The sequence below is a fragment of the Malus domestica genome, chromosome 01 (genome assembly GCF_042453785.1).
Source record: "Malus domestica chromosome 01, GDT2T_hap1".
NCBI classification, from domain to species: Eukaryota; Viridiplantae; Streptophyta; class Magnoliopsida; order Rosales; family Rosaceae; genus Malus; species Malus domestica.
Genome location: NC_091661.1, coordinates 9,445,785 through 9,467,826, shown reverse-complemented (window position 1 = coordinate 9,467,826; position 22,042 = coordinate 9,445,785). Strand labels below are relative to the sequence as shown.

Below are 22,042 nucleotides of genomic sequence, written 5' to 3'. Positions count from 1 at the left end.
TATATTATTATTTCTTTTTGTTTTATTATTTTTATAAAAAACAATATAAAAGGTTGACGTGGCTTAACCGTGACCACACAAAATAGGAGGGCACCGAAATGGGAGGGCAGACAATCCAGGTCCCTCTATGAGTCTCCTCCTCCCTATTCTCTGTCCGTCTTCGAATTCGGCCAATCCACACACATGACCCACACACACCACACCACACTGTCTTCGATCTCTCTCGAGATTCCTTAGTCATTTGTCAGTCTCGACTCTTGTCTCTTAGTCTCTTCCTCTCTCTCTTGCTCGAGACTCCTCTGTTGATTTGCTCTACACTGCATAAGCATGAAGGTAAGAAACTGGGACCTTCCTTTCTAAATCATTTCATAATTTCATTTGCCAACTTTGGTTTGAATTCGAAAATGGGATTAAGGCTGCTGAAATTGGGGATTACGGTTTTTGTTTTGTATTAAAGAGGGATTGTGATTTTGGAATTAAAGCTTTTTTAAATGAAATTTTGAATTCGATTTGGATTTTGAAATTGGGGATTAGGGTTTTGAAACTAAGGATTAGGGTTTCCAAATCCCAAATCAAATGAAAAAGCCCAACAAATTGGGCATGAATGCCCTCTCCCGATCCGAACAAAAAAAATTGAATTATTACCGGAATCCCGAAATTTTGGTTAGGTTTATGGCTTTGAAATTCCTGTCCTGAAATTTTTCGATTCAGTTTTTGGAATTGATTTCGACTCAGGATCCCGATCTGAACCAGTCCTAATCAACATATACTATAATTTTTGCTTGTTTTGTTGTAAAAAAAATTATACATTTACAATTCAAGTCCTTTGGGACTTAGTTAGCATTTACTTAATACATTTATCTTTTAACGGTAAGATGTGATTAGATATGATATTTTTATTTATTTTTTTGTTGCATATTTGACAATTTAATGATGAATGTTAATAAATGTATATATTGTTGTGGGTCTGTCAATTTTTTGTTTTGTTTTGATGAAAGCGAAACTCCTCTCTTTATAATAAGGAGCCATAGAAAAAAGGACAACTAATTAAAATTACACATTTTGTGTTGTTCTAATCAAAAGGACAAAATATTTACCAAGATCCTCTTGGGAAACACTAAAACAAGTTTAATAAACTTAAACAAAGATCCACACTCAAATTAAAAAATAAATAAAGAACAACATGAACACCAATAACACAACCATGAAAACAATTTCAAGATTGGAACTTTCTTGGTGGGTTTTCAAGCCAAAAACAAAGGTGACAAGGTCTAGGGTTTGAAGCATAAATGTGTGTGTGTCAACAAAAACAAAACACAAACACCTACCCTAACCCCAACATGGCCGAACCTTAGAAAATAAGCACCAAAATTTGTTCAAAATCTCACTCTTCATTCAAGTATCAAATCACTTTTGTAGGCATATCTTTTTCAACTTGAACACATTCAGTACGTATCTAAAATGAAGAAATAATATGTTATACATAGAATTATAACCCATCTGCATAAAATCCAAAAGACACATCAACGTATAAACCTTTGGCTCATGGTACCATTTGAAAGGGAAAACTAGAGATTTAGGTGAGATTTCTAATGACTAGCATACATATACAATTCAAAATTTAAATACATAAGCAACGGAAGCATAAAAATCAAAACTATAGTCATGCAAATCTCCTTCAAGAAGCATATGTTTAATCTTTGATGCATTATAGGTAATATTGAAGAACAAAGAGAAGAAATAGTTGTAACCTTTGGAATGACATCTGAAAATGTATCATAACTGAACACACAGTTGGTTAGCTCTAGTGCAAGTGGGAGATTGTTGGAAATGTGCTTTACAAACATTTCACATATTAAACTAATCTAGTTTAATGTAACGGCAACGATTATTGTATAAAGCTATCTCATTAACTGTTATACACTTAAATGATAAGTCCGAGGAATATGTAATTAAGAGAATGTAATCTAAAAAATTATATTCATGAGACCTTTCTCTTTCATGGATATATCCTACATGTTCTTGATCATAGGATTGCCAATTGAGTGTTGACAATTCAGATAGATCTGCATATACTATGTCCTCCCAGAAAGCGACTAGTCTCGAGTCATTAGTGTGAATGACACCAAGACAAGTATGTAAGTGCTCAATAGAGAGTGAGTCCACTGAACGTGACCAAACAGGAGTTCTCATACTCATGTCATATGAGAACTCACTAGTTGGGATAATGCAAAGTGGTCCTTTAGCCTGAGCCATCATACTTGTCATGTGGTTAGGTCCTTAATCTTTGACTATGTTAAAGGCATTCCATTAGAGGGTGTCCCCGACATAATTGAGGTTAAGCTACTTAATCATGTGGGCATGTGAATGCTTAACAAGGGATTTCTAACCGAGAATACTCTATAATATAATTAAGAATATATGACCAGAGTATGAATATGATTTAGGAAGTACTTTCCAAATCGCTTTCAAGGTAATGATATAGACAAGAGAATCACATTGGACAGTAGACATGAATAAACCATTACCAAACAATGTGATTAAGTATTAATTTAGACCGTATTGCATTGTAATCCCAAACTAAATAGGTTCTTCAACCTTTTCTGCTTAGCTTGGGTAGCCATGATATGCTGCTAGGTGTCACCCATGGTTTGTAGAAGCCTTGATGATTAACAGTCACTAAGGGCGAATTGAAAGCAAGTTTCAATTCACAATTGATTCGCCCATTGCCTCGCTAACTAGAATGTAATGGATCACACACCGTGTAAGGTAATGATTAAAGAATATAACGGAGTTGAGTGTGAGCAATTAAAGAGTTGATTAATATGTTAATTAATCAAACGAATAAGTTCTTTTTAGACCTTGAGCTAGTGTTGGTCTTCAAAGCCCAATGAGTTTGAATAGTCAAGCTCATTAACTTAAGTGTGACAACTTAAAACACATTAGGCCTCAGGGCCTAATGAGCTTTGAACAGTCAAGCCCATAACTTAAGTTGTATGACAAACTTAATAGCTAAAACACAAGAAGCCCAAAAACCTAAAGGCTTTATGGAGGCCAACCATAAGAGAGAAAGGGAGAGGGTTTCATATGGGTAAGCCTTTATAAGGAACCTTATCACCATTTCCCTCACTAAGGGTTTTTTCTATGAGGAAAGATGAGAGAACATAACTCTCTCTTCTCACTCTAGGAGGCCAACCATATGGGAGAAAATAGCTAGCAATCTCTTTCTCCCATATCACTCATCTTCTTCCTCAATAGAGCACTATTATACTTGTGGGTAATCCAACCCTTGAGTATACATGAGCTTCAAAATTATGAAAGTTTAACCTTAGCATGTTGTGGCCTACATGTTTTGTGTGTGAACTTACCAGACTATAGTGATGCTAAGAAGACGAGTTAAGATATATAATTGTATACTAGATGATATCTTATTTGTTATAACAAATGATGGCTCATTGATTGACGCATAGTTGTATATGTTAGTTTTGTTGTACTTACTGGGTTTGTGTAACTCATGATGCTACACCTTTGTCTTTTTCAGGAAACAAGTAAAATCAAAAGGAAGGGAAGGACTATGAAATAAAATAAGGAAATTGTTGTAGCTTATTTTAATCTAACAAGGGAGTGAGGGGCCACGACAGAGAGATAGAGATGTGTCTATAGGGTTATGTAGAAGATGTGTTATACCCCTACATAGTGCCTTTATTTATAATAATAAAAGAGGGAATAATCCTTCTCCTCCAAGGACTACAAGTCCTAATAGAGAAGAATAACTAGTATCAAATCTAATCTAGGATTTACATTGTCGCAATTTAATGCAATGTTTATAATACTTCCCCTTGAGTGTGTAAATACTCAAGTAGATTCGGCATCATGTAGAGTTGAGGCAGTCAACTCGTCGACACTGATTCTAGGAACACGCTAGTCTCAAAGTAAAGTAGGAACTTGCATATAGAACTAAGTCTCATAAAAAACCCAATGGCTATGGTAAAACCCCGAGTAGGGACAAAACCCATAGTCTAAGGAAAAATGCGTGAGTAATGCAAAGTCAAAAGAAACATCTACGGGACGTCAGCAGGGATATGATCAACCCAAGGTGGGTGCCTCATCAAAACCTCGTTAGGTAGCAAAAACCTAGTGGAAAAAATGCTCCTAATCATAGGGAAAAATAGTACATTAAGATCAAGTAAGTATACTTCAGGATACTCCCCCTGAGTTTGACATAATTCCAAAGAGAACTAACAATGTTACAGCTTAGAAAGTTTAAGCATACCTATTCCATGAACAAGCTTCTGAAACATCACCTTCGGTAGTGATTTGATGAAAAGGTCCACCAAGTTGTCTTGTGAACAGATTTTGCGTGAATTCAATCTTCTGATACTTTTGCTGTTGATGTGAGAAAAAAAACTTCGGCGCAATGTACTTAGTGTTGTTTCCTTTGATGTAACCCTTCTTGAGTTGTTCAATGCATGCTACATTATCTTCATAGATCATTGTTAGGACGTCAACGATAGGGTAAAGATCGCAAGAGCTTCGAATATGGCCATAACTGCTCTCAGCCAGAAGCATTCCCGAGTAGCTTTGTGTAAGGCGAGTATTTTATCATGGTTAGACGAAGTGGCAACTAAGGTCTGTTTAGTTGACATCAATGATATTACAGTGCCATCAATAGTAAAGACGTAACCTGTTTGAGAACAGGCCTTGTACAGGTCAGATAAGTAACCATCGTCAGCATAACCAACAAGAAGGGAATCAATTCGAGATAGGGGGTGCAGCATCACTCGAGGATCCATAGGGATAGAACAAAACCATATCCATAGTTCCCTTAAAGTAATGGAAGATGTATTTAGCACCAGTCCAGTGTTTGCGTGTTGGTGCATTATTATATCCTGCCAAAAGATTAATAGCGAAAAAGATGTTGGGTCTAATGCATTGAGCTAAGTACAATAAAGCGCTATCGCACTTAGATAAGGAACTTTATGTTCCAAAATCTCTTCATCATCCTTATTCGAATAGAAGGGATCTCGTTTTGCATCAAGCGATCGAATGACCATATGAGTACTCGAATGCTTCACTTTACCTTTTTTAAAGCGACGCAACACAACACCTTCTGGGTGTAGTTCGATTGATGTACTAAGATTCCATCCGAACAATGCTCAATCTCGAAACCGAGACAATATCGAGTCTTTCCTAGATCTCTCATCTCAAATTCTAACTTCAGGTGCACAGTAGTTCTCTCAAGCTCTTCTGGAGTTCCGATGAGGTTCATGTTGGCGACATAAACTGCAACAATCGTAAAACCAAAATGTGACTTCTTAATGAACACCCAAGGGCATAGTTCATTGTTCACATATCCCTGACTAGTCAAATACTCATTCAAACGGTTATACCACATTCTTCCAGATTGCTTCAAACCTTATAGCGAACTCCTCAGCCAAATTGAAAACGTGTTTTGGGTTTGGAAATATTTGATCCAGTCAAAGCAAGTTCTTCGGGAACTTTCATATAAATTTTTGTATCAAGATCCCCATAGAGATACGCAGTTACTATGTCCATCAGTTGCATACTCAGTTTTTCGAAAACTACCAACTTGATAAAGTAGCAAAAAGTAATCACATCCATAACGGGTGAATAAGTTTCATCATAGTCAATCTTGGGGTGTTGAGTTAAACCTTGCGCAACAAGATGATCTTTGTAACGCACAATTTTGTTCTTCTCATTACATTTCTGAACGAAAACCCACTTGTAGCCAACGAGTTTCACATGTGGAGGAGTAGGAATTACAGGTCCAAACACCTTACGTTTCGCAAGTGAATCGAGTTCGACTTGGATTGCTTATTTCCAATTTGACCAATCAGTTCTACGTCGACATTCATCAACAAAACGAGGTTCAATGTTATCACTCAACATGATCTTAGTAGCTACTGCATATGTTAATACATCGTTGATGATCATCTTATTTTTACACCAAACATCATCCAAGCTAGCATAATGGACCAAAATCTCACGATTCTTGGGAAGTGGATTCGTCTATTCAAAGACGCATTCATAATCTAGATTTTCCTCATGAGTTAGATAGAATGAGTAGGCAATAGTCGAATTCACTGTAGGCTCAACAACATGTGATGTGGGTTTCTTTTTCTTGGGGTGTGAATCATTGAACCAAGAGGTTTGCCATGTTTTTGTGTAGGGGTAGAGGATTGGCTAGCCGTTAATGTATGTGGATCGAACATGGTGGTGTCCCGGGACTCCAGGAGGGAAGTCTATCATACATTTGGTACATCCATCTTTGCAGGCACATTTGCAGCTGGAATATGTGATCTTGTCACTTGTGCTAGATCCGTGAAAGCATCTGGCATGCTCTGAGCTACACTCTAAAGATCTAATATGCACTGCACATTAGTTTTAGACCGAGCACTGCAGGGATTTAAATAAGACAAAGTGGGAGTAGTCCACTATAATTCGCGTCATTCTTCAGGAGCAGTGATGTTTTTATGTCCCCCTAACGATGGGAAGACTATCTCCTAGAAGTGACTATCCACGAAATGAGTGGTATAAAGATCGCCTGTCAAAGGTTCTATGTAACGAATAATTGAAGGAGAATCATATCCGACATAGATTCCCGTCATTTGCTGAGGCCCCATTTTTATACGTGAGGGCAACGAAATCGGCACATAGACCGCACAACCAAAAATGGGTAGATGTGATATGTCGGGGTCATATCCAGTAACTAACTGAAGTGCACTATATGGTTGGGTCGCAATAAGCCTCAGGCGAACCAACATGGCTGCATGTAATATTGCATAGCCCCAAATAGCGATTAGGAGCTTGGTACGTATGACCAACGATCGAGCAATCATTTATAAGAGCTTAATGAATGCCTCTACCAGGCCATTTTAGGTGTGAACATGGGGTACATGATGTTTAACTTCAACCTTAACCGACATGCAATAGTCATCAAAAGTTTAGAGAATGCAATCGAATAGATTTGATCGGATAATCAGGGTGGTGAGCCCTGAGCTGGATAACTTGAGCCAACAGTTGTGGACAACAAGCACATGTGTGACCAAAGTGTGGAAGCATCAAACAAAAACATAAAAAATCTAAATGGTCTGCAAAGAAGGTGAATCTGTCCACAAATGTCCCCCTGAATCCTTTGTAGAAAAAGTAAAAGGATTTGAGCGAATCTTGTCATAAGAATGCTTAATAATAAGTTTTCTCATAAAGCAGGTTTAACATATGATTCCTTAAATCAAACCTAAAGTTCGGGTTAATGGATGCATGTGTAAAGATTTGAGGATACAACGCATCGTTGTTCATCCAGGTTGTTCCAAACGATCATGCCAAAGTGTAATTTCGTGTGTGGTCCCTGAGGTAAGGCTGGCCACATAGTGGCTTTCTTAGGGTGTATGGTTGTAGTATACAGACCACTAGGGATACACCCCATCTTCTCTAGAATACACTTTTGGCCATATTCGTAGGAACTTATGCACATAAATAATATCCATTCAAAATAATTTAAGTATTCAAGGATGGTTATTAAAAAAAACTTAATATCTAAAAACAAATTATCAACAAATAATCCAAATATTAAGGAAAATTGTTCAAACTTAAACCAAAAAACAAGGAGGGTTCGGCCACTTAGTGGAATTCGGCCCTAGAGGTCTAAAATTCTACTAAAAGTAGTTTATGTCTGAGATTCTAATCTTCTATAGGGTAATGGCCTCTTGAAAGTTAGAAACATCCATCTTGGTACTCTCCGGTTCATCCACTTGCACAAAGTTTGATTCAAGCTTCTTACGACAAGAATGATATTCAGCTACAACCTTTGAGGAAGCACGGCAAACACGAGACCAATGGTCCTTTGAACCACAGCAGTAGCATATGTCTACATCCATGGTATCAAGTGCTTTGCCCTTATTCTTGAAGTTCAGGGCCTTGGGAGCGAAGTTAGAACACTTCTAGGCTCAGTTTCCTCCCTTAGATGGGCCTTGGCTCTGTTGACCTTAACGGGTGGCTTCTGGCTGCCCCTACCATGCCTATGTTGGTGTTTTGGGCGTTGGTTAGTGCTATAGTGTGCTTTAAGCACAACAATCACCCCAGTAGGTCAAGCTTGATGATTCTTCATCAACAACTGATTATGCTTTTCAGCAAGAAGTAAAACAGAGATCAAATCCGAAAACTTAGTGAACTTCTAAGCCCTATATTGTTGCTGCAATACAATATTGGTGGCAGAGAAGGTCGAATAGGTCTTCTCCAGGAGATCCTATTCGGTCAAGTTCTCGTTACAGAACTTGAGAAATGATCAGACTCGACAAACTTCATAATTATATTCATTCACATACTTAAAATCTTGGAAGCGCAAATGCTGCCAGTCATGTCTTGCTTCAGGCAAAAAGATGTCCTTTTGGTGATTGAAACGATTAGCCAAAGTGACCCAAAGTGCTCGTGGATCTTCCTCAGCAAGGTACTTGGTTTGTAGTGCATCATGAATGTGCCTTCGAATGACGATCATTGTAGTAGCTTTCCTAGCTTCGCCATTCGGGTTGTCCGTCTCATCTTCAATGGCGAGACACAAATTCTTTGCAGTGAGGTGGACCTTCATATCTTGGACCCAATTGAGGTAGTTTCTTCTGGAGACCTCTAAAGTGGTGAAGTCGAGTTTGTTCAAATTTGACATGTCCCTATCACAAAATAAATACACAAGAATGTGGTTAGTGTAATGGAGAAAAATCAATCCTTTCACATAGGAGTAGAACATTCAGGTTCTAATAGACATTTATTGGTTTAAAGTTACATGAGAAAAACTTCGGGTTTTCTTAGGTGATGTTTTAAGGATAACTTCAGGTTTTCAAATAAGGCATGTTTCTAGAAACTTTGGGTTTGAAAAAATTATGAACTTCAGGTTCATATGTTCTTACAAACAAATACAAATATATATACAAAAATATGCAACAAGAAAATATGCAAATAGATCTTCGGGGTCTAGAATTGTAATTGAATTAATTATTTGGACTTCGAGCCAAAATTAAAATATGGGAGAAAAATTATAAACCTAAAAAATAGGCAATTAAACTTGGGGCCCAAAAAGCCCATGGGTGGGCTGAGTAGTTATGATCGTGCGGCCCAGCCCAAAAATTGGGCTGGGTATAAGATAGGTCGAGCCAACAGAAAAGGCTACAAGCTTTTCTAGGCTGTAGAAGCAAGCCCAAATTGTTGGGCAAGATCCAAAAGGGTTCGTTAAGGGCATAGATTTGCTGCTTCACAGGGCAAGTGATCCTAAGAACGCGATCCAGTGCGTCATGGTGCAAGTGCACTGAGTCACCAGCTGCTGGCCAGGATTGGGTGCAACGTGGTGCAGGGAACATTGAGAGCCCAATAGGGACTGGATTCTACTGCGGTGCCAGGGTCAGGGTTGGGCTTGCAATAGTGAGCCCGGAGAAAAAGAAAAACTTTTTTTTTTCGACCATAGTCAAGGTCAGGCCCAATAAATTAGGGTCAGACTTAAACCAAAAAATTCTAACAAAGCTAGGTGTTATTGCTGGGGAAGATGACCGTTGCTACCACTGTAGGTGGCCAAATCTTGGGTGGGGAAGACTCGGGATACCCTCGTGGGTCGTTAGCAACCATAAAGACAAACGAAGATAAGGAAATCTCAATGTTTCAACCAAAAACCCTAGAAATTTAAATCGGCATTTCGAAAAATTCGATGAGATTCGAAAGAATCTCGATCAAGTGACTCCCTTTGTGTGTTTGTATCTTAAACTCGTGGGCAAAGATTGGTTGTGGGCAAAGATTGGTTGTAGGCCAATTTGCGACGATGGGGACCCCATGGAAGGCGTTAGGTTTCTAGGTTTGGAACATGGAGCCCATGGCTCCGGTTTGGTCTCTCAACATGGAAGTGCGGCTTTGAGCCGCTACTCGAGGGTTGGGTATTTCTGAAGCCGTAGATTATAATTTTTTTTTTCTTGATTTCCATATTATAATTCAATTGAATTTCATGCATATTCAACATAAAATTCAATGCATGAACAGATATATGACATAATTCATGGCAATATCAATTCACATAATTCGACAATTATGGATATAATGCATATACAATTTATGTAGAATCTAAAATTCGAAAAACGTAGAGTTGGGTCATGCATTATGGTGAATGTTCATGCTATCAGGGCTGCAAAAATATCGAGATAAAAATCGTTGTTTTGGAAGAACCTGATTTTGTGATGATATTGATGAACTGGTTTAAGCAGAAAACTTTCACGTCAGATTCCTAAGTGCAGCGGTAGGAGCGTGATGATAACGTGTTGTGACTTATTTTAATCTGACATAGGAGAGAAGGGGCACGGTAGGGAGAGATGTGTTTGTAGGGTTATGCAGATGATATGTTATTCCTCCTACGCATTGCCTTTATTTATAGTAATAGGGGAGGGAATAATCCTTCTTCTCCAAGGAATACAAGTCCTAATAGGAAAGAATAACTAGTATCAAATATAATCTAAGATTTACACATTCACATTTGAATACAATGTTTATAACAAGAATGACGCTTTCTACTTTATTAACTTATTACGGAATAAACATAGTTCCCCTTGTACTCCGTCTTCATGTTTTTGTATTGTAATATTTATGTAAAACTCATCTTTGCTCACCCTATTTTGAATAAAAGTTTACTTTAAAATATTTCAAGTAACTCCCTTCGTGTGTTTGTATCTTAAACTTGTGTCACAAGTACCAAGTGTCATATTTCATTAAATATTCGCCATGAATTTAAGGGCGTGACAACTTCAACATGGTTGTCAAAGAAAAAATAAGCATGAGAAAATAAATAAAACTAAGTATAAGCCATATAAACCATATAAGCAAAATTTAGCATTTAACCATAAAAAAAAAATATTAAAATTCAACTTTCATTATTTCCACTAACATTGACAAGCAAACAAGAAAGTTACATGTTTCCCACAAGTTATAAAAGAATACATTCACAAATGACTACTCAAAGGACTTTTGACAAAAAAAATCAAAATCTTTGGGATATTATGTACATTCACATGATAAATAATCCAGACTGAAAATTAAAAAGAAAAGAAAAAAATAATTATCTTTTTGAACATGTTTCCCCTAATAATTCATTCGCACAAGAATTATAACAAAAACTCAATGTGGGTTTTGTTGTTACTTGTTAGACCACTGGAACTCTATTTCTAAATTCCGTGACGGCCCGCTTTTGCTTTCTGGCAACAGAGTGTACTCGCCGGCAACTGCTCCCAGCATTACTACACGATCAATCTGGATGGTTACCTTTCCAAATGAACTCTGTCAATATATCAAATGAGAATTGGTTACCAGTTACTTGGTAGATCAAAAATGATGGATCAGATGAGAAAAGATATCCTCTTATTATAAATAGAAGTGCCTATATGCGATATCTTTGTCCACTTACCTTTCCCATTTTGCTCTTGTTCTTGCAAGATATGTGGAGCTTCTGGCCTTTCGGAGGACTCTCAAAGGACCACAAAAAGCTTTCATCCCATTCGGGATTCGGTCCAGTTGAAACAACCTGTAAATTCATAAAATCGTGATAAGAGGTTAAAATAGCACCAATATCAAGGTCATGTATCATTGGAGAAACAGAAAAGATATTGTGCGCTATATCCCAGAAACACAATCAACATGGCTAGCATATTTAGTTTCCAGAATTCTACTGTTCTTGCAATAACTATGGACTATACTTCGTTTAATATATACGGTAAATGGCCTACAATTCAACAGAAATCACAGTTCAGAGATTTTTCCTTGAATATGTCAACATGAAGAGAAAAAGAATTTAGGCATTTACTAAGATATTTATTTTGCATTTCTTCAAGTTCCAAAATAAAGATTCATATATTCGACCAAACTAAAAATTAAGATTCATATATCACTTGTGAATAGAAAAGGTAGTGGAGAGAACGCATTTAAAAGCATTTGACCTGAGTTTGCTTAGGTGGAGTGTTGCCGAGTGTAATCTTGCAATAAACACTAGGATTTCCCACTGACTGCTTCATATTATTTCCACGCTTGATTATCACCACCAATGTCCCCGGCAAACATTGTAACAAAAATTCTGTCTTCTCCTGAAACCGAGGTGGGCCAGACTGAATTAAGTATTGCAGCAAGGGGATTGCATCGGCTGCAGCAATTGACTGCGCCCTAGAAACTTCAGCTGGACATGCTGACCAAGCTTGCCTAAGAAGAAAGAGTGCATCCAAGGCAGCTTCTTGAGTTGCCTCTGACCCTGTCTTGAGGGATGTAACAAGATGAGGAATGCTTAACGTTGCAGGTTCTGTGGCTCTAAGTCGTGGGAAGTTGCTAAAAAGAGCGTTCAGAGCTTTCAGGTACTCCTCATTCACAGTTCCGGTTGCCCATAAATCTTTCTCGATAGCAGCTAATGAGGCCAAAAAAATCGTATCAGTTATTTTTTTAGAAGAACAAAGAAAAATATCTGCTTCAGCAGCAAGGTTATCCAAGTAACAACTGAAACCTCTGATTCAATGAACTAAAATGATTATTCAGTGAACCAAAATGATTAATCTAACTCTAACACTTCAACAAAAAAAAAATATAAATTAGCGGATTACTTAATTATTGATTTCAAGTTTCAACCTAAGGGTTCTACTATGGTCACACACTGCATAACATCGTTTTGCACCTTTTAACCACAATAAAACTAAAGGTACCTACTTAGATAGCTCAAATAAAATTCTGCGTAAAAGCCAAAAATAACTTACCAGTAATCGCCCTTACTGTCTCACTAGAAGCATACTCTTGAATGGTATGGTTTGAAAAGAGAAGTTTAACAAACATTGCAGCCTGAATAGAAGTATCTGGATCGCTTGAACCAATCAGATCCAACACAACCTGGACGCCACCAGCCTCAGCAACTGCTCTTTTATTAGATCTACTGTACATGACAAGGTTCTGCAATGCACATATCGCTACAACCTTCATTTCTTCAGTAGGTTGCTCTTCAAGCACATTTACTAGTGCACGACAAGCTGAAACAGCGTCAGTGCTTCGAGCAAGGCCCTCATTCTGGAATAGATCACCAAGAGCTAGAGTTGCCAGTAACCTCGCTTGCTGAGCTTGGGTTTGTGGATCTAAGAGGTACTGAGACAATGGTAATACGGCAGACTTGGTAGCCTTGGTTTCTCTGATCTTCACATTGTTCAACAGTACTTCCAACAGCCTAGCAGCAGTTTCCTCACACTGATGAGATCTAAGAAGATCCAAAAGAGCCTCTAAAGCACCACTTTCAGCCATTGCTTCTGCACTGGTTGCATCATCACTTTCCAGTACCAGAAGAGCATTCAATGCACCAATTACTGTGCCTTCTGAGCCAGAACGAAGCAACCTTACCAACACAGCCACAGGCACTTCCAAATAAAATTCAGAACTAAATTGCAGAATGCTTGATAAAACAGCAGCAGCCGATTCCCACAAGGCATGAGGAAGAGATGTATCTGATTGCAATATCACCTTGGACAATTCAGTGACACCACCCTCTTTTGCTATTTCATTCGGCCAAATTAGCGCAATACTAACAAGGGCCTTCACAGCTCTCTGCTGCAAAATGTGTATACCAGAGCCAAGAACCCGTATGAGAGGACCAATCACTTGCTGAGTCACTGAATCCTTTTGAAGTTGTTCTTCAAAGAGTAAATGTGACAGAAGCTCAGTGGCCAACTGTTGTACTGCTGGAGCAGGAGAATCAAGTAAGGGAATAATAGGTTCAACAGCTTGGTGGGAAGTCAACTTATAGTCAGAACGACACTGTGGATGCTCCAAAACGTTGACAAGAACTTGAAGTGCACTATGCTGCCCATCAGGTCCAAACTCTGGTCTTGTTAGAAGCACAAAAAGGGGCTCAACCACTTTTGAAGCAGACGGTCCCTTAGCAATGCTTGCATTGTTGGTCAATATTCGGAGCAGTTCTGCAAAAGCAGCAGAGAGAAAATCGGGTGCCTCATGGAGGATGTCAAGTATGCTCTCAATTACTCCAGCTTTCACCATTTCCATCTTGCAAGCAGGCCTGTCTTTCCCTAATTTCACAAGGGCTCTGGAAATAGCTTCATGGAGCAAGTAATTCTTACCATATAGAAGACCTACAAGAGGAATAACTGCCCCGTGAGCAGCAACAAGTTCTGCCAGTTGCTCATCATCAACAAGTTTATCCAATGCACGGACAACTGAATGCTGTGCAGGACTGAACTCGGTCACAAGAAGAGACACCAGAGGCTCCACACATCTAGCTGCAGCCATTGTTGACCTGATTCTTGTATTTCCAAAGAGAACACAACACAACTCGGCAGCTTCCCCTTTCAGCTCCATTGAGCAATTTGAAGAAAGAATCTTGCAGAGAACATCTACTGCATTCATCTCAACATCTGCAACTGCTAAGGCTCTTGATGGATTTTCACTCAGCAGCCTTACCAACGCAGCAATTGCAGCTTGTTGCTCCTTCTCAGAACCAGTATTGAGAATCTCCACCAATGGTTGAACAGCTTGTCGAGCACTTTCTGCATTCCTTATATGGTCAGCAGAAAACAAGCTTTCCAATGCTTTAGCAGCACTGTACCTTGAAGCTCTTCCACCTAAACGTAAAACTGCCACAAGCTGACCAACAGCACCAAATGAAGAGTCATGTCTCCTGATTTCAGCACTGCCAAATAGTATACCTAACAGATCTGTAGCAGCTTCCTCAGTTGCATCTTGAGGGCCAAGTGAAAGATATTTGGTCAGTGCTTCCAAAGCTCCTGATTCTACCATTACAATTTTATTCGACGGACAGTCTTTCGCAAGCTGAGTCAGAAGCCCAAGTGCTAAAAATGGTGCTCCAGGACGATCTGGAATGGGTTTGAGTAGATCAACAAGTGCAGGTATTGCTTTCCTGGAAGTAGCGCCAACCCTTATGTCTTCAACTCTGAACAACCTCTCAAGGGCAACTTGCTCAGGATAACGCACTAAACCACACTCTTCTGACAACTGCAAAAGATCACTTATATCAATATCTGCACAGCCAAGTAGGGAAATGAGCCCGCCTGCTGCTCCAGAATTTGCAACAGATAGAAGAGTCCCCCTGCTACCATTACAGACTAGGCTGGCCATCGCCTGTGCAGCAAAATATCTGGTGGGCAAATCCTCTGATCTCAACCAGTTTGCAAGTACTGGTACAGATTTCATGGTTGCATGTGCTCGTATGATGTCTCTGTTTTGTAACAAGATTGCTAGCAGCAAAGTACAAATCCATATACTACTATCTTCTTTAAACTCAATCTGCATACATTGCACCATACACAAAACCAGGTTAGATCATTAGGGCTATAAGCAATATTTAATGGATAAGTAAGCCGATAGGTAGTGAACAACACTTTCCTATGATGGATCTGCGTATATACAAATTCAGAAATGATCCAATGTATTTTGATCTTCTTCCTTATTGAGTGAATACATTAAGCAAAATAAGAGAGTTGATTACCTGTGAGTAGGGTGAGAAATCATTTGAGATCCTGTCAGTGAGGACTTCCACAGCCCCAGCCTCCATAATCACAATTTTGCACCTTTCATCGTGACAGGCAAGAATAGACAGTAGCCACATAGCTAAATTGACACCACTAATTACTCCTGTGGACTCACCAATCTTTGTTTCCTCTTTAGAATGCCTATAAATGCCAATAGAATCATTCTCATTATCCCCTGGGCTTCCCAAAGAACTAAACATTGCAACAAGAGCTTGAATTAGCTGGGTGCATAAGTTTGATTCACTAAGATCTTCCACAATTCTCTGATGACTAACTTTTGCAACACAAATAAGTAGTGCAGTTCCTCCAGTTTTAACTTTTGATTTCGTTGAATTGATCACTCTTTTGGCAATTGATGAAATACATCCATAAGCAGTAGCAACCGTGTCACCCAATACATCAGGCTGATCTCTGCAAAGCCGTGATAATATTTCAATAGCCTTATCCTGCAACAAGGGTGTTGCATCAGCAATGGATAAAACTATTGGGGTAATGCTTTTCGGGAATTCGGCTAAAACTGCCCATGCAGGTTTTATATCTCCAGTAGCACCTTCTGACCTGGATAGAATAGCAAGTGCCTCAAGTGCCTCTAATGTGGCAACAGAATCATGATTAACAGATTCTAGAAAAGAAACTAATGCAAGAACAGTTCCAGCACAATTCACACAATCAGTTAAAGCATAATCAATTTGACGAGAATGGAGCAGGCGAGCAATTGCTGCTGCTGCATGAGTCTTTCCAGGTACTGTGCCTTCACGCAAAACTCTAGTAGCCGGGAAAATAATATCTTCAGCAACTGCTTTCTCTGAAACTTCACTGTCCAAAATAAGATTAGCCAGAGCACATGTTGCTAGTTCTGCAACTTCCAGAACTGAAGAGTTAGCAAGCACAACTAACGGAGATAATATATCTCGAGCAACAGCTGCCACATCCCGGTTCTCTTTAATCGAAAGAAATATTGCCGCAAGGCAACGTGAGGCCTCTGCAAGGATATATACAGATTCAACACTAATCAACTTAATGGCTGACCAAAGAGTTTTAACAGCAATGCTACCTTCACGCAAGTCCTTCCTGGATTCAAATATTCCAGCTAAAGCTGATGCAGACTTGGCTTGAGTCTCTTCTTTAGTTGAGCTCAATATTTTTATCATTGTCTCAATTGCATCATTAGCAGCACTACCTTCACGTGATATATCATTGAGGGGGACCACAGACAGCATACTTTTTAAAGCATCCAAAACATACACTTTAGATTCAGGTAGATCACTGGTCAATAAGGCAGTAAGTTGGCTAATGGTTGCTGTATCAGATTTATGGATCAAATGATTTAAAGTCTTTGCTGCAATTTCTTTTCCGTTTGAACTTCCATTCTTTAGAAGCCACAGTAATGCAGGAACAGCATCAGCACTTTCGACACATGCACGTATATCTTCACTGTGGTTGCACAGGTTCCTAAGGATTGATGCTGAATCTTCCTTGGCTTTTGCAGATCCTGTCTCCAGAATCTGAACAAGTGGAGGTATGCCACCAGCAGCAGTAATAGCCCATTTACTTTCGTCATTCTCATTGGAAAGCAGGCAAAGCAGTGCAACTGCACATTCTTGCTGCTGTTCTGATGAAAGCCCAAGAAGTGATATCAACAGCTGAACCCCTTCACGGCCTTGAAGTGCACGCCACAGACTTTCCTCACTATTGCAAAGTGCAAGAAGAGCTCTCATTAGCTCATCCTGAACTTCATTTGTTGCCATTGTGATCAAACCAACAAGCAAACGCTTTGCTTCTGAATTGGCAAGTTTAACTGAGAGTACAGAATTCCCATACAAACTCGCAAGGGCCTCTATGGTTCGTTCCTGAACAAGAAACGGTAAACGAGGTTTGAACTGTGAAACCAATGTCTGCTCAATAACCACAGGATCTGATGCTCTATTAGATTCTGCCGTACTATCATATATCATCAAAGCTGAAGCCAAAGCCCCTAATGTATCAGAAATTTGGGCAGGTGAAGTGCAAGATTCAAGGCTTTGCCCAAGGCTTGAGATAACATATGACAAACCACCAGAAATATTTGCTAAAGCACACATGGCATTCTCCTGCAATGCTTGGGCATGCTCACCCTGCATGAATTCTTTGGAAGGGGCTATTGTAGCATTTATCAATACAGGTATGCCGTTGAAGTTAGCTATTTCCCGTCTTGCTTCTTTGCACTGGGCAGAAAGAGATTTAAGAGCACCTGCAGCTTCTGCTCTAACAGAAGCTTCATTTCCGGATCCTAAAAGCTTGAGAAGTTGTTTGGTAACCTCTGAAGCCAGCACCTTAGAACAGACAGATGGATCTTCCACCATCATACATGCAAGTAGAAAGCACACGTTAGCTTGAGTGCTTGACTGCCCAGTTGTCAGCAACTTCACAAGTATATCCACTGCTCCAGCTTGGAAGGTTGCAGTCCAGAATCCCTCAGTGCTGCTGGATAGGTTCTTTAATGCTCCAGTCAACAAACTATCAACCAAACTACCAGTTTTTATCCCTTTTTGTAGCTGCTCCCAGAGCACTGGCACAACTCCTTCAGTTGAAAATATTTTTGATCCAACATGATCCCTGGCACCACCTTGAGAAACAGCATAAATTGTCTTCGCAGATGCAACTTGCCCTTCTGCTGAGCTGGACCTGAGTAGACCAAGCAATGGCGGAATGCATCCTCCAAGCAGGACTTTCACCCTGAGTTCATTCTCCTTGCATAGAGAGCCTAAAACAGTAGCAGCTTGTATCTTAACTCCAACTGAACCTGATCGAAGAAGAGAAACAAGCACTGGAACTGCTTGAGAGTGAGATCCAACAGCACTGAAAGCATTTTCACGAGTATTGATAAGCTCAAGCAACTGCTTCAACGAATACTCCTTGTCTTGTACAGATGAGGAACTTTGACGCAGCTGCTCAATGCATTGAGCAACACTTGCCAATGTCCCATCTGCATCCTCCATGCTACTACTACGATCTCTGTAAGAAATATGAGAACCAAAGATAACTTAGCCAGAATTATCCCCTTGTTTTATAATAAACATAGCTTTTATTAACTAAAGAAAATACAACACAGTCGACAAGGTCCCCCCCCCCCTCAACTTATTAGCCTGTATCTAAAACAAAGAAAATACGACTCTGAAGAAAGTAAAACAACATGACATAATTATAAGATAACAGAATTCCAAATATATGTGGCATGAAAACCAAATCCTATAACCTCAGAGGAAATAATTGATGGTGACACTTAATACTTCAAATTGACAACCTGTTACTGGGTCTCATTTATTCACAGCTTGCAGAAGACAGATCACTAGTTAAATTCCATCAAACAACTCAAACCCATAAAATTAAAAAAAATAAAAATAAAAATTGAAAGATGTCCGACCAAAGGTAGCCAAAATGCATCATTGCTTCAAAGTGAGCAAGTAATGATTCTATCGTAACAGCATTTATTGGTAAACCCCACCAACATAGTGAGCATTTAATGCACTGGAAGGAATACGATGTGTTGGAAGTATCGAGAAAAACTACCTATAACATTGTCAATCTTCCTGACTACAAAATCCAACATCTGCATGTTCTTTCTCCTGTGATGGAGATAAGAACTTCTAAAGTATGATTATGATATGAAAAAAGTGGCTCCTAAAACAGTATTAATTCTGTCATAATTTGAGACAGAAGATGTGGTTCTTAATTGATAAACTAAACAAAGATCAAGTTTTGCTAGAATGGAGAGACAGTGTGTAGAAGTGTAGACAAGCCCCATTAAAAAAAGCAAGCAACCAGATCCCAGCTTCGTTTGCGTGAAATCATTTTGGAACTTTATGACCTCCACCTTTAGGATTAGACACAGAAACAAACTATCATTAATGGAAGTGCTATCTCCTAAGGGAGACCAGTTCAAGTATTTCTCCATCCTGCCACAAGCAGACACTAGCTCACAGAAAGCAGCAAAATACTCACTAGCATAACCTACTAGAACCTTAATGATTACCAAGTGGCAAAAAATTTCCCATATGCAAACAAATTCCTTTAACCAACTTGGCCAAATAGTTTGCAGAAAGAAATTTTAACCAACCGTGAACCCATCTTTAAAAGAGAATGTGGTGTTGGAGGCTCCGAATCTTGAACTTTTGCATCACCATTCCTTTCCTGAAATCACAAGAACGAAAGCAATGAGAGAATAATCCATTATGCGCTTTTGTACCTAAAACATGAAATCTCACCCTCCCCCCCCCCCCCCACCGGTTTAATTTTTCTCAATATGATTCTTTCTTTTCTTCATAACTTGGGATCATTGTGAGTTGCTTTTCAATATCCACTCTCAACCAATATTTTGGGTGGGAAACAGACTTCTTGGGATCGGTTATGAATCCAATTCCAAATTTAAATTTTCCCAAGCTCCCAGAAACGCATTCCCGAATCACTTAAAATTCAGTGCTACTAGATATTCAGTCTGCTAAACTCTAGAGCAATAATGCATACCAAACACTGTGCAGCAGAATGAGGCATATAGATTGGACAATGAAACAAGAAGATGGAAAATGGCACCCAACCCAATATTCATAATAGAAAGAAACCAACATAAGAAATAGAAATGAAACAGAAACGACATAATAGGCGGGTACGGGTACCAGATCATTAGTGGAAAGGGTGCTGCCATTGGTGGCAGCATACCTCCATCCCATTGTGGTTGCCATGCCAGCTTTGCTGCTACTCTTCAAGATTCCTTAGGAAAAAGGAGTAAAGAGAAGAGACCAGCTTGGCCTTCTCCAGATCTACCTCACCTCACAGCCTCCTGCCACCCAAACACAAGGAATCCAGGTCAGATAACAAATCTAACAATTTACCACAAATTCTACAAATTGAAACATGATTGAGTGAGCGAGCTAGTGAAGCTGAATTGACTTGTTCCTCACTTGCATTTCTTGTTTCTGCAGAAGAAAGGAACAGATCAACATACAATTGCTCTCTCACAGGAAGGAGGATTCGGACGAGATCGAATCAAGTCCGGAGCTTTCAGTGGGGAGTCAAAGCGCAACACTAACAAATGCAAACCCAATTGTGCAAATGTGCAAATGTGCAATTGAGAGGGAGAGATGGAGGAGGTGAGACCTTGAGATAGTGAGAGATGAAGAAGCTGTTTGGTGCATCAATTCGATTGAACTGGCAATTGGGTTTCGTAAAAGACAAGGGAATTGAAGAGCAACAACACCACAACTACAAGTCTACAAGCAACAAATCGAAAAGATAGAGATTTATATAATTTTCCTTTTTCTTTTTTAGTTTCCCTTTTGTCTGTTGGATGAGTTTTACGTTTACATTAGATGCTGTGAAGAAGCGCGAGAGAGAGAATGACAGACGGCTGCACCGTCACAGCCTCATAAGACCACCGACAGTCGGTTTCAAGCGTGAAACGCTTCCATGGCTTGGCTTCGGCTTTCTTTTCAGCTTTATAGTTGACCGGCAAGTAGCAAATCACATTGTAAAAGTACTACTTGAGCTTGTGAAAGTATCAGGCCCGTTCGGTAATGTTTTGCAAAACGATTTTGAAATAATTATTTTGTACAATGAAAACCACAAACAGGATTTTTATGGTTATGATTTGAGAATGCGTTTGGTTGTTTTAACACGAGAATGATTTTAAGAATGAAAACATTAACGCACGTTTTGGTACAAATATGTAAAATGTCAAAAAAATATATATAAATTTGTGTTTGGTAAAGGTGGCGGTGGTGGTAGAGATACTAGTTGAGGCGGGAGTGGTGGTTGTAGCAAGGGTAATGGGGTGGAGATGGTGCAGGCGGTGGTGGCAATGCTTACAGAAATGGGGTTGAGAATGTGGTGATGGTGGTGGTAGCGATGGCGGTGAGAGGCGGTGATGATGGTGATGTGATACCCAACATGGTCAACTATCAACATCACTGATATTGTCTCAACTTAATCACTTATTTTAGGTGTTGGATTTTGCCACAAAAGGCCTTGGTGATATTGGGGGAGAAATAACAAATATGAGTTGTATTGTATTTTGTCATATACTCGATGTGAGACTCTATTCTCAATATGATGGTGGCGATGGTGGTGGCTAAAACTGTAAGACGATCGAGGTGATGATGATCATGGTGGTAAGTGATGTTGGTGGATAATATAGTGGTGGTGATGATGGTGGCGGTGTTGGTGTTGGTGGCTAGAACGGTGAAACAGTGGAGGTGATGATGGCCATGGTGGTAAGTGACGTTGGTGGATAATATAGTGGTGATGGTGGTGATGATGATGGTGGCAGCGGCGGAGGCGGAGTTGCAAGTGACGGTGGTGAAGGCGAGACTATGGCAATGGTGAGATGGTGGAGGTAGTGGTGGCCATGCTAGCGAGGGTAGTGGCGGTGTAGAATATGTTGATGGTGTTGGTGGGAGGTGGTGATGTCAAAGATGGTTGCGGCGTTGGTGATCATGATGGTGATG

The 22,042-nt window shown here is 39.5% G+C and overlaps 2 protein-coding genes across 3 annotated transcripts; both read right to left on the bottom strand.

Annotated features, from left to right (window-relative positions):
* Positions 1-8,305: 8,305 nt before the first annotated feature.
* On the bottom strand, positions 8,306-8,680 carry LOC139195341 (uncharacterized). The gene has a single exon (XM_070820737.1). It carries the CDS (start codon positions 8,678-8,680, stop codon positions 8,306-8,308), a length of 375 nt encoding a protein of 124 aa, XP_070676838.1.
* Positions 8,681-10,898: 2,218 nt separating this feature from the next.
* On the bottom strand, positions 10,899-21,057 carry LOC103437618 (protein CELLULOSE SYNTHASE INTERACTIVE 1). Of its 2 annotated transcripts, none has more exons than XM_029104545.2 (8): positions 20,697-21,057; positions 20,216-20,379; positions 19,660-19,733; positions 15,521-18,557; positions 12,774-15,318; positions 11,976-12,430; positions 11,447-11,563; positions 10,899-11,319 (listed from the first exon to the last, which is right to left on the bottom strand). In XM_029104545.2, exons 2-8 carry the CDS (start codon positions 20,279-20,281, stop codon positions 11,179-11,181), a joined length of 6,435 nt encoding a protein of 2,144 aa, XP_028960378.1. In that variant the 5' UTR covers positions 20,282-20,379; positions 20,697-21,057; the 3' UTR covers positions 10,899-11,178. The 2 variants fall into 2 exon arrangements, with proteins under 2 accessions (XP_028960378.1, XP_028960340.1); XM_029104507.2 differs by having other exon boundaries at positions 20,501-20,937.
* Between the last annotated feature and the right edge of the window lie 985 nt (positions 21,058-22,042).

Excerpts from the sequence above, each read along its gene's own strand:
- LOC139195341 (XM_070820737.1), bottom strand. The coding sequence starts at position 8,680 with ATGTCAAATTTGAACAAACTCGACTTCACCACTTTAGAGGTCTCCAGA.
- LOC103437618 (XM_029104545.2), bottom strand. The coding sequence starts at position 20,281 with ATGGCAACCACAATGGGATGGAGGTATGCTGCCACCAATGGCAGCACC. Across the intron at positions 15,319-15,520 it reads ATTTCTCACCCTACTCACAG|ATTGAGTTTAAAGAAGATAG; the intron begins GTAATCAACTCT and ends CAATGTATGCAG. Across the intron at positions 12,431-12,773 it reads GACAGTAAGGGCGATTACTG|CTGCTATCGAGAAAGATTTA; the intron begins GTAAGTTATTTT and ends TGGCCTCATTAG.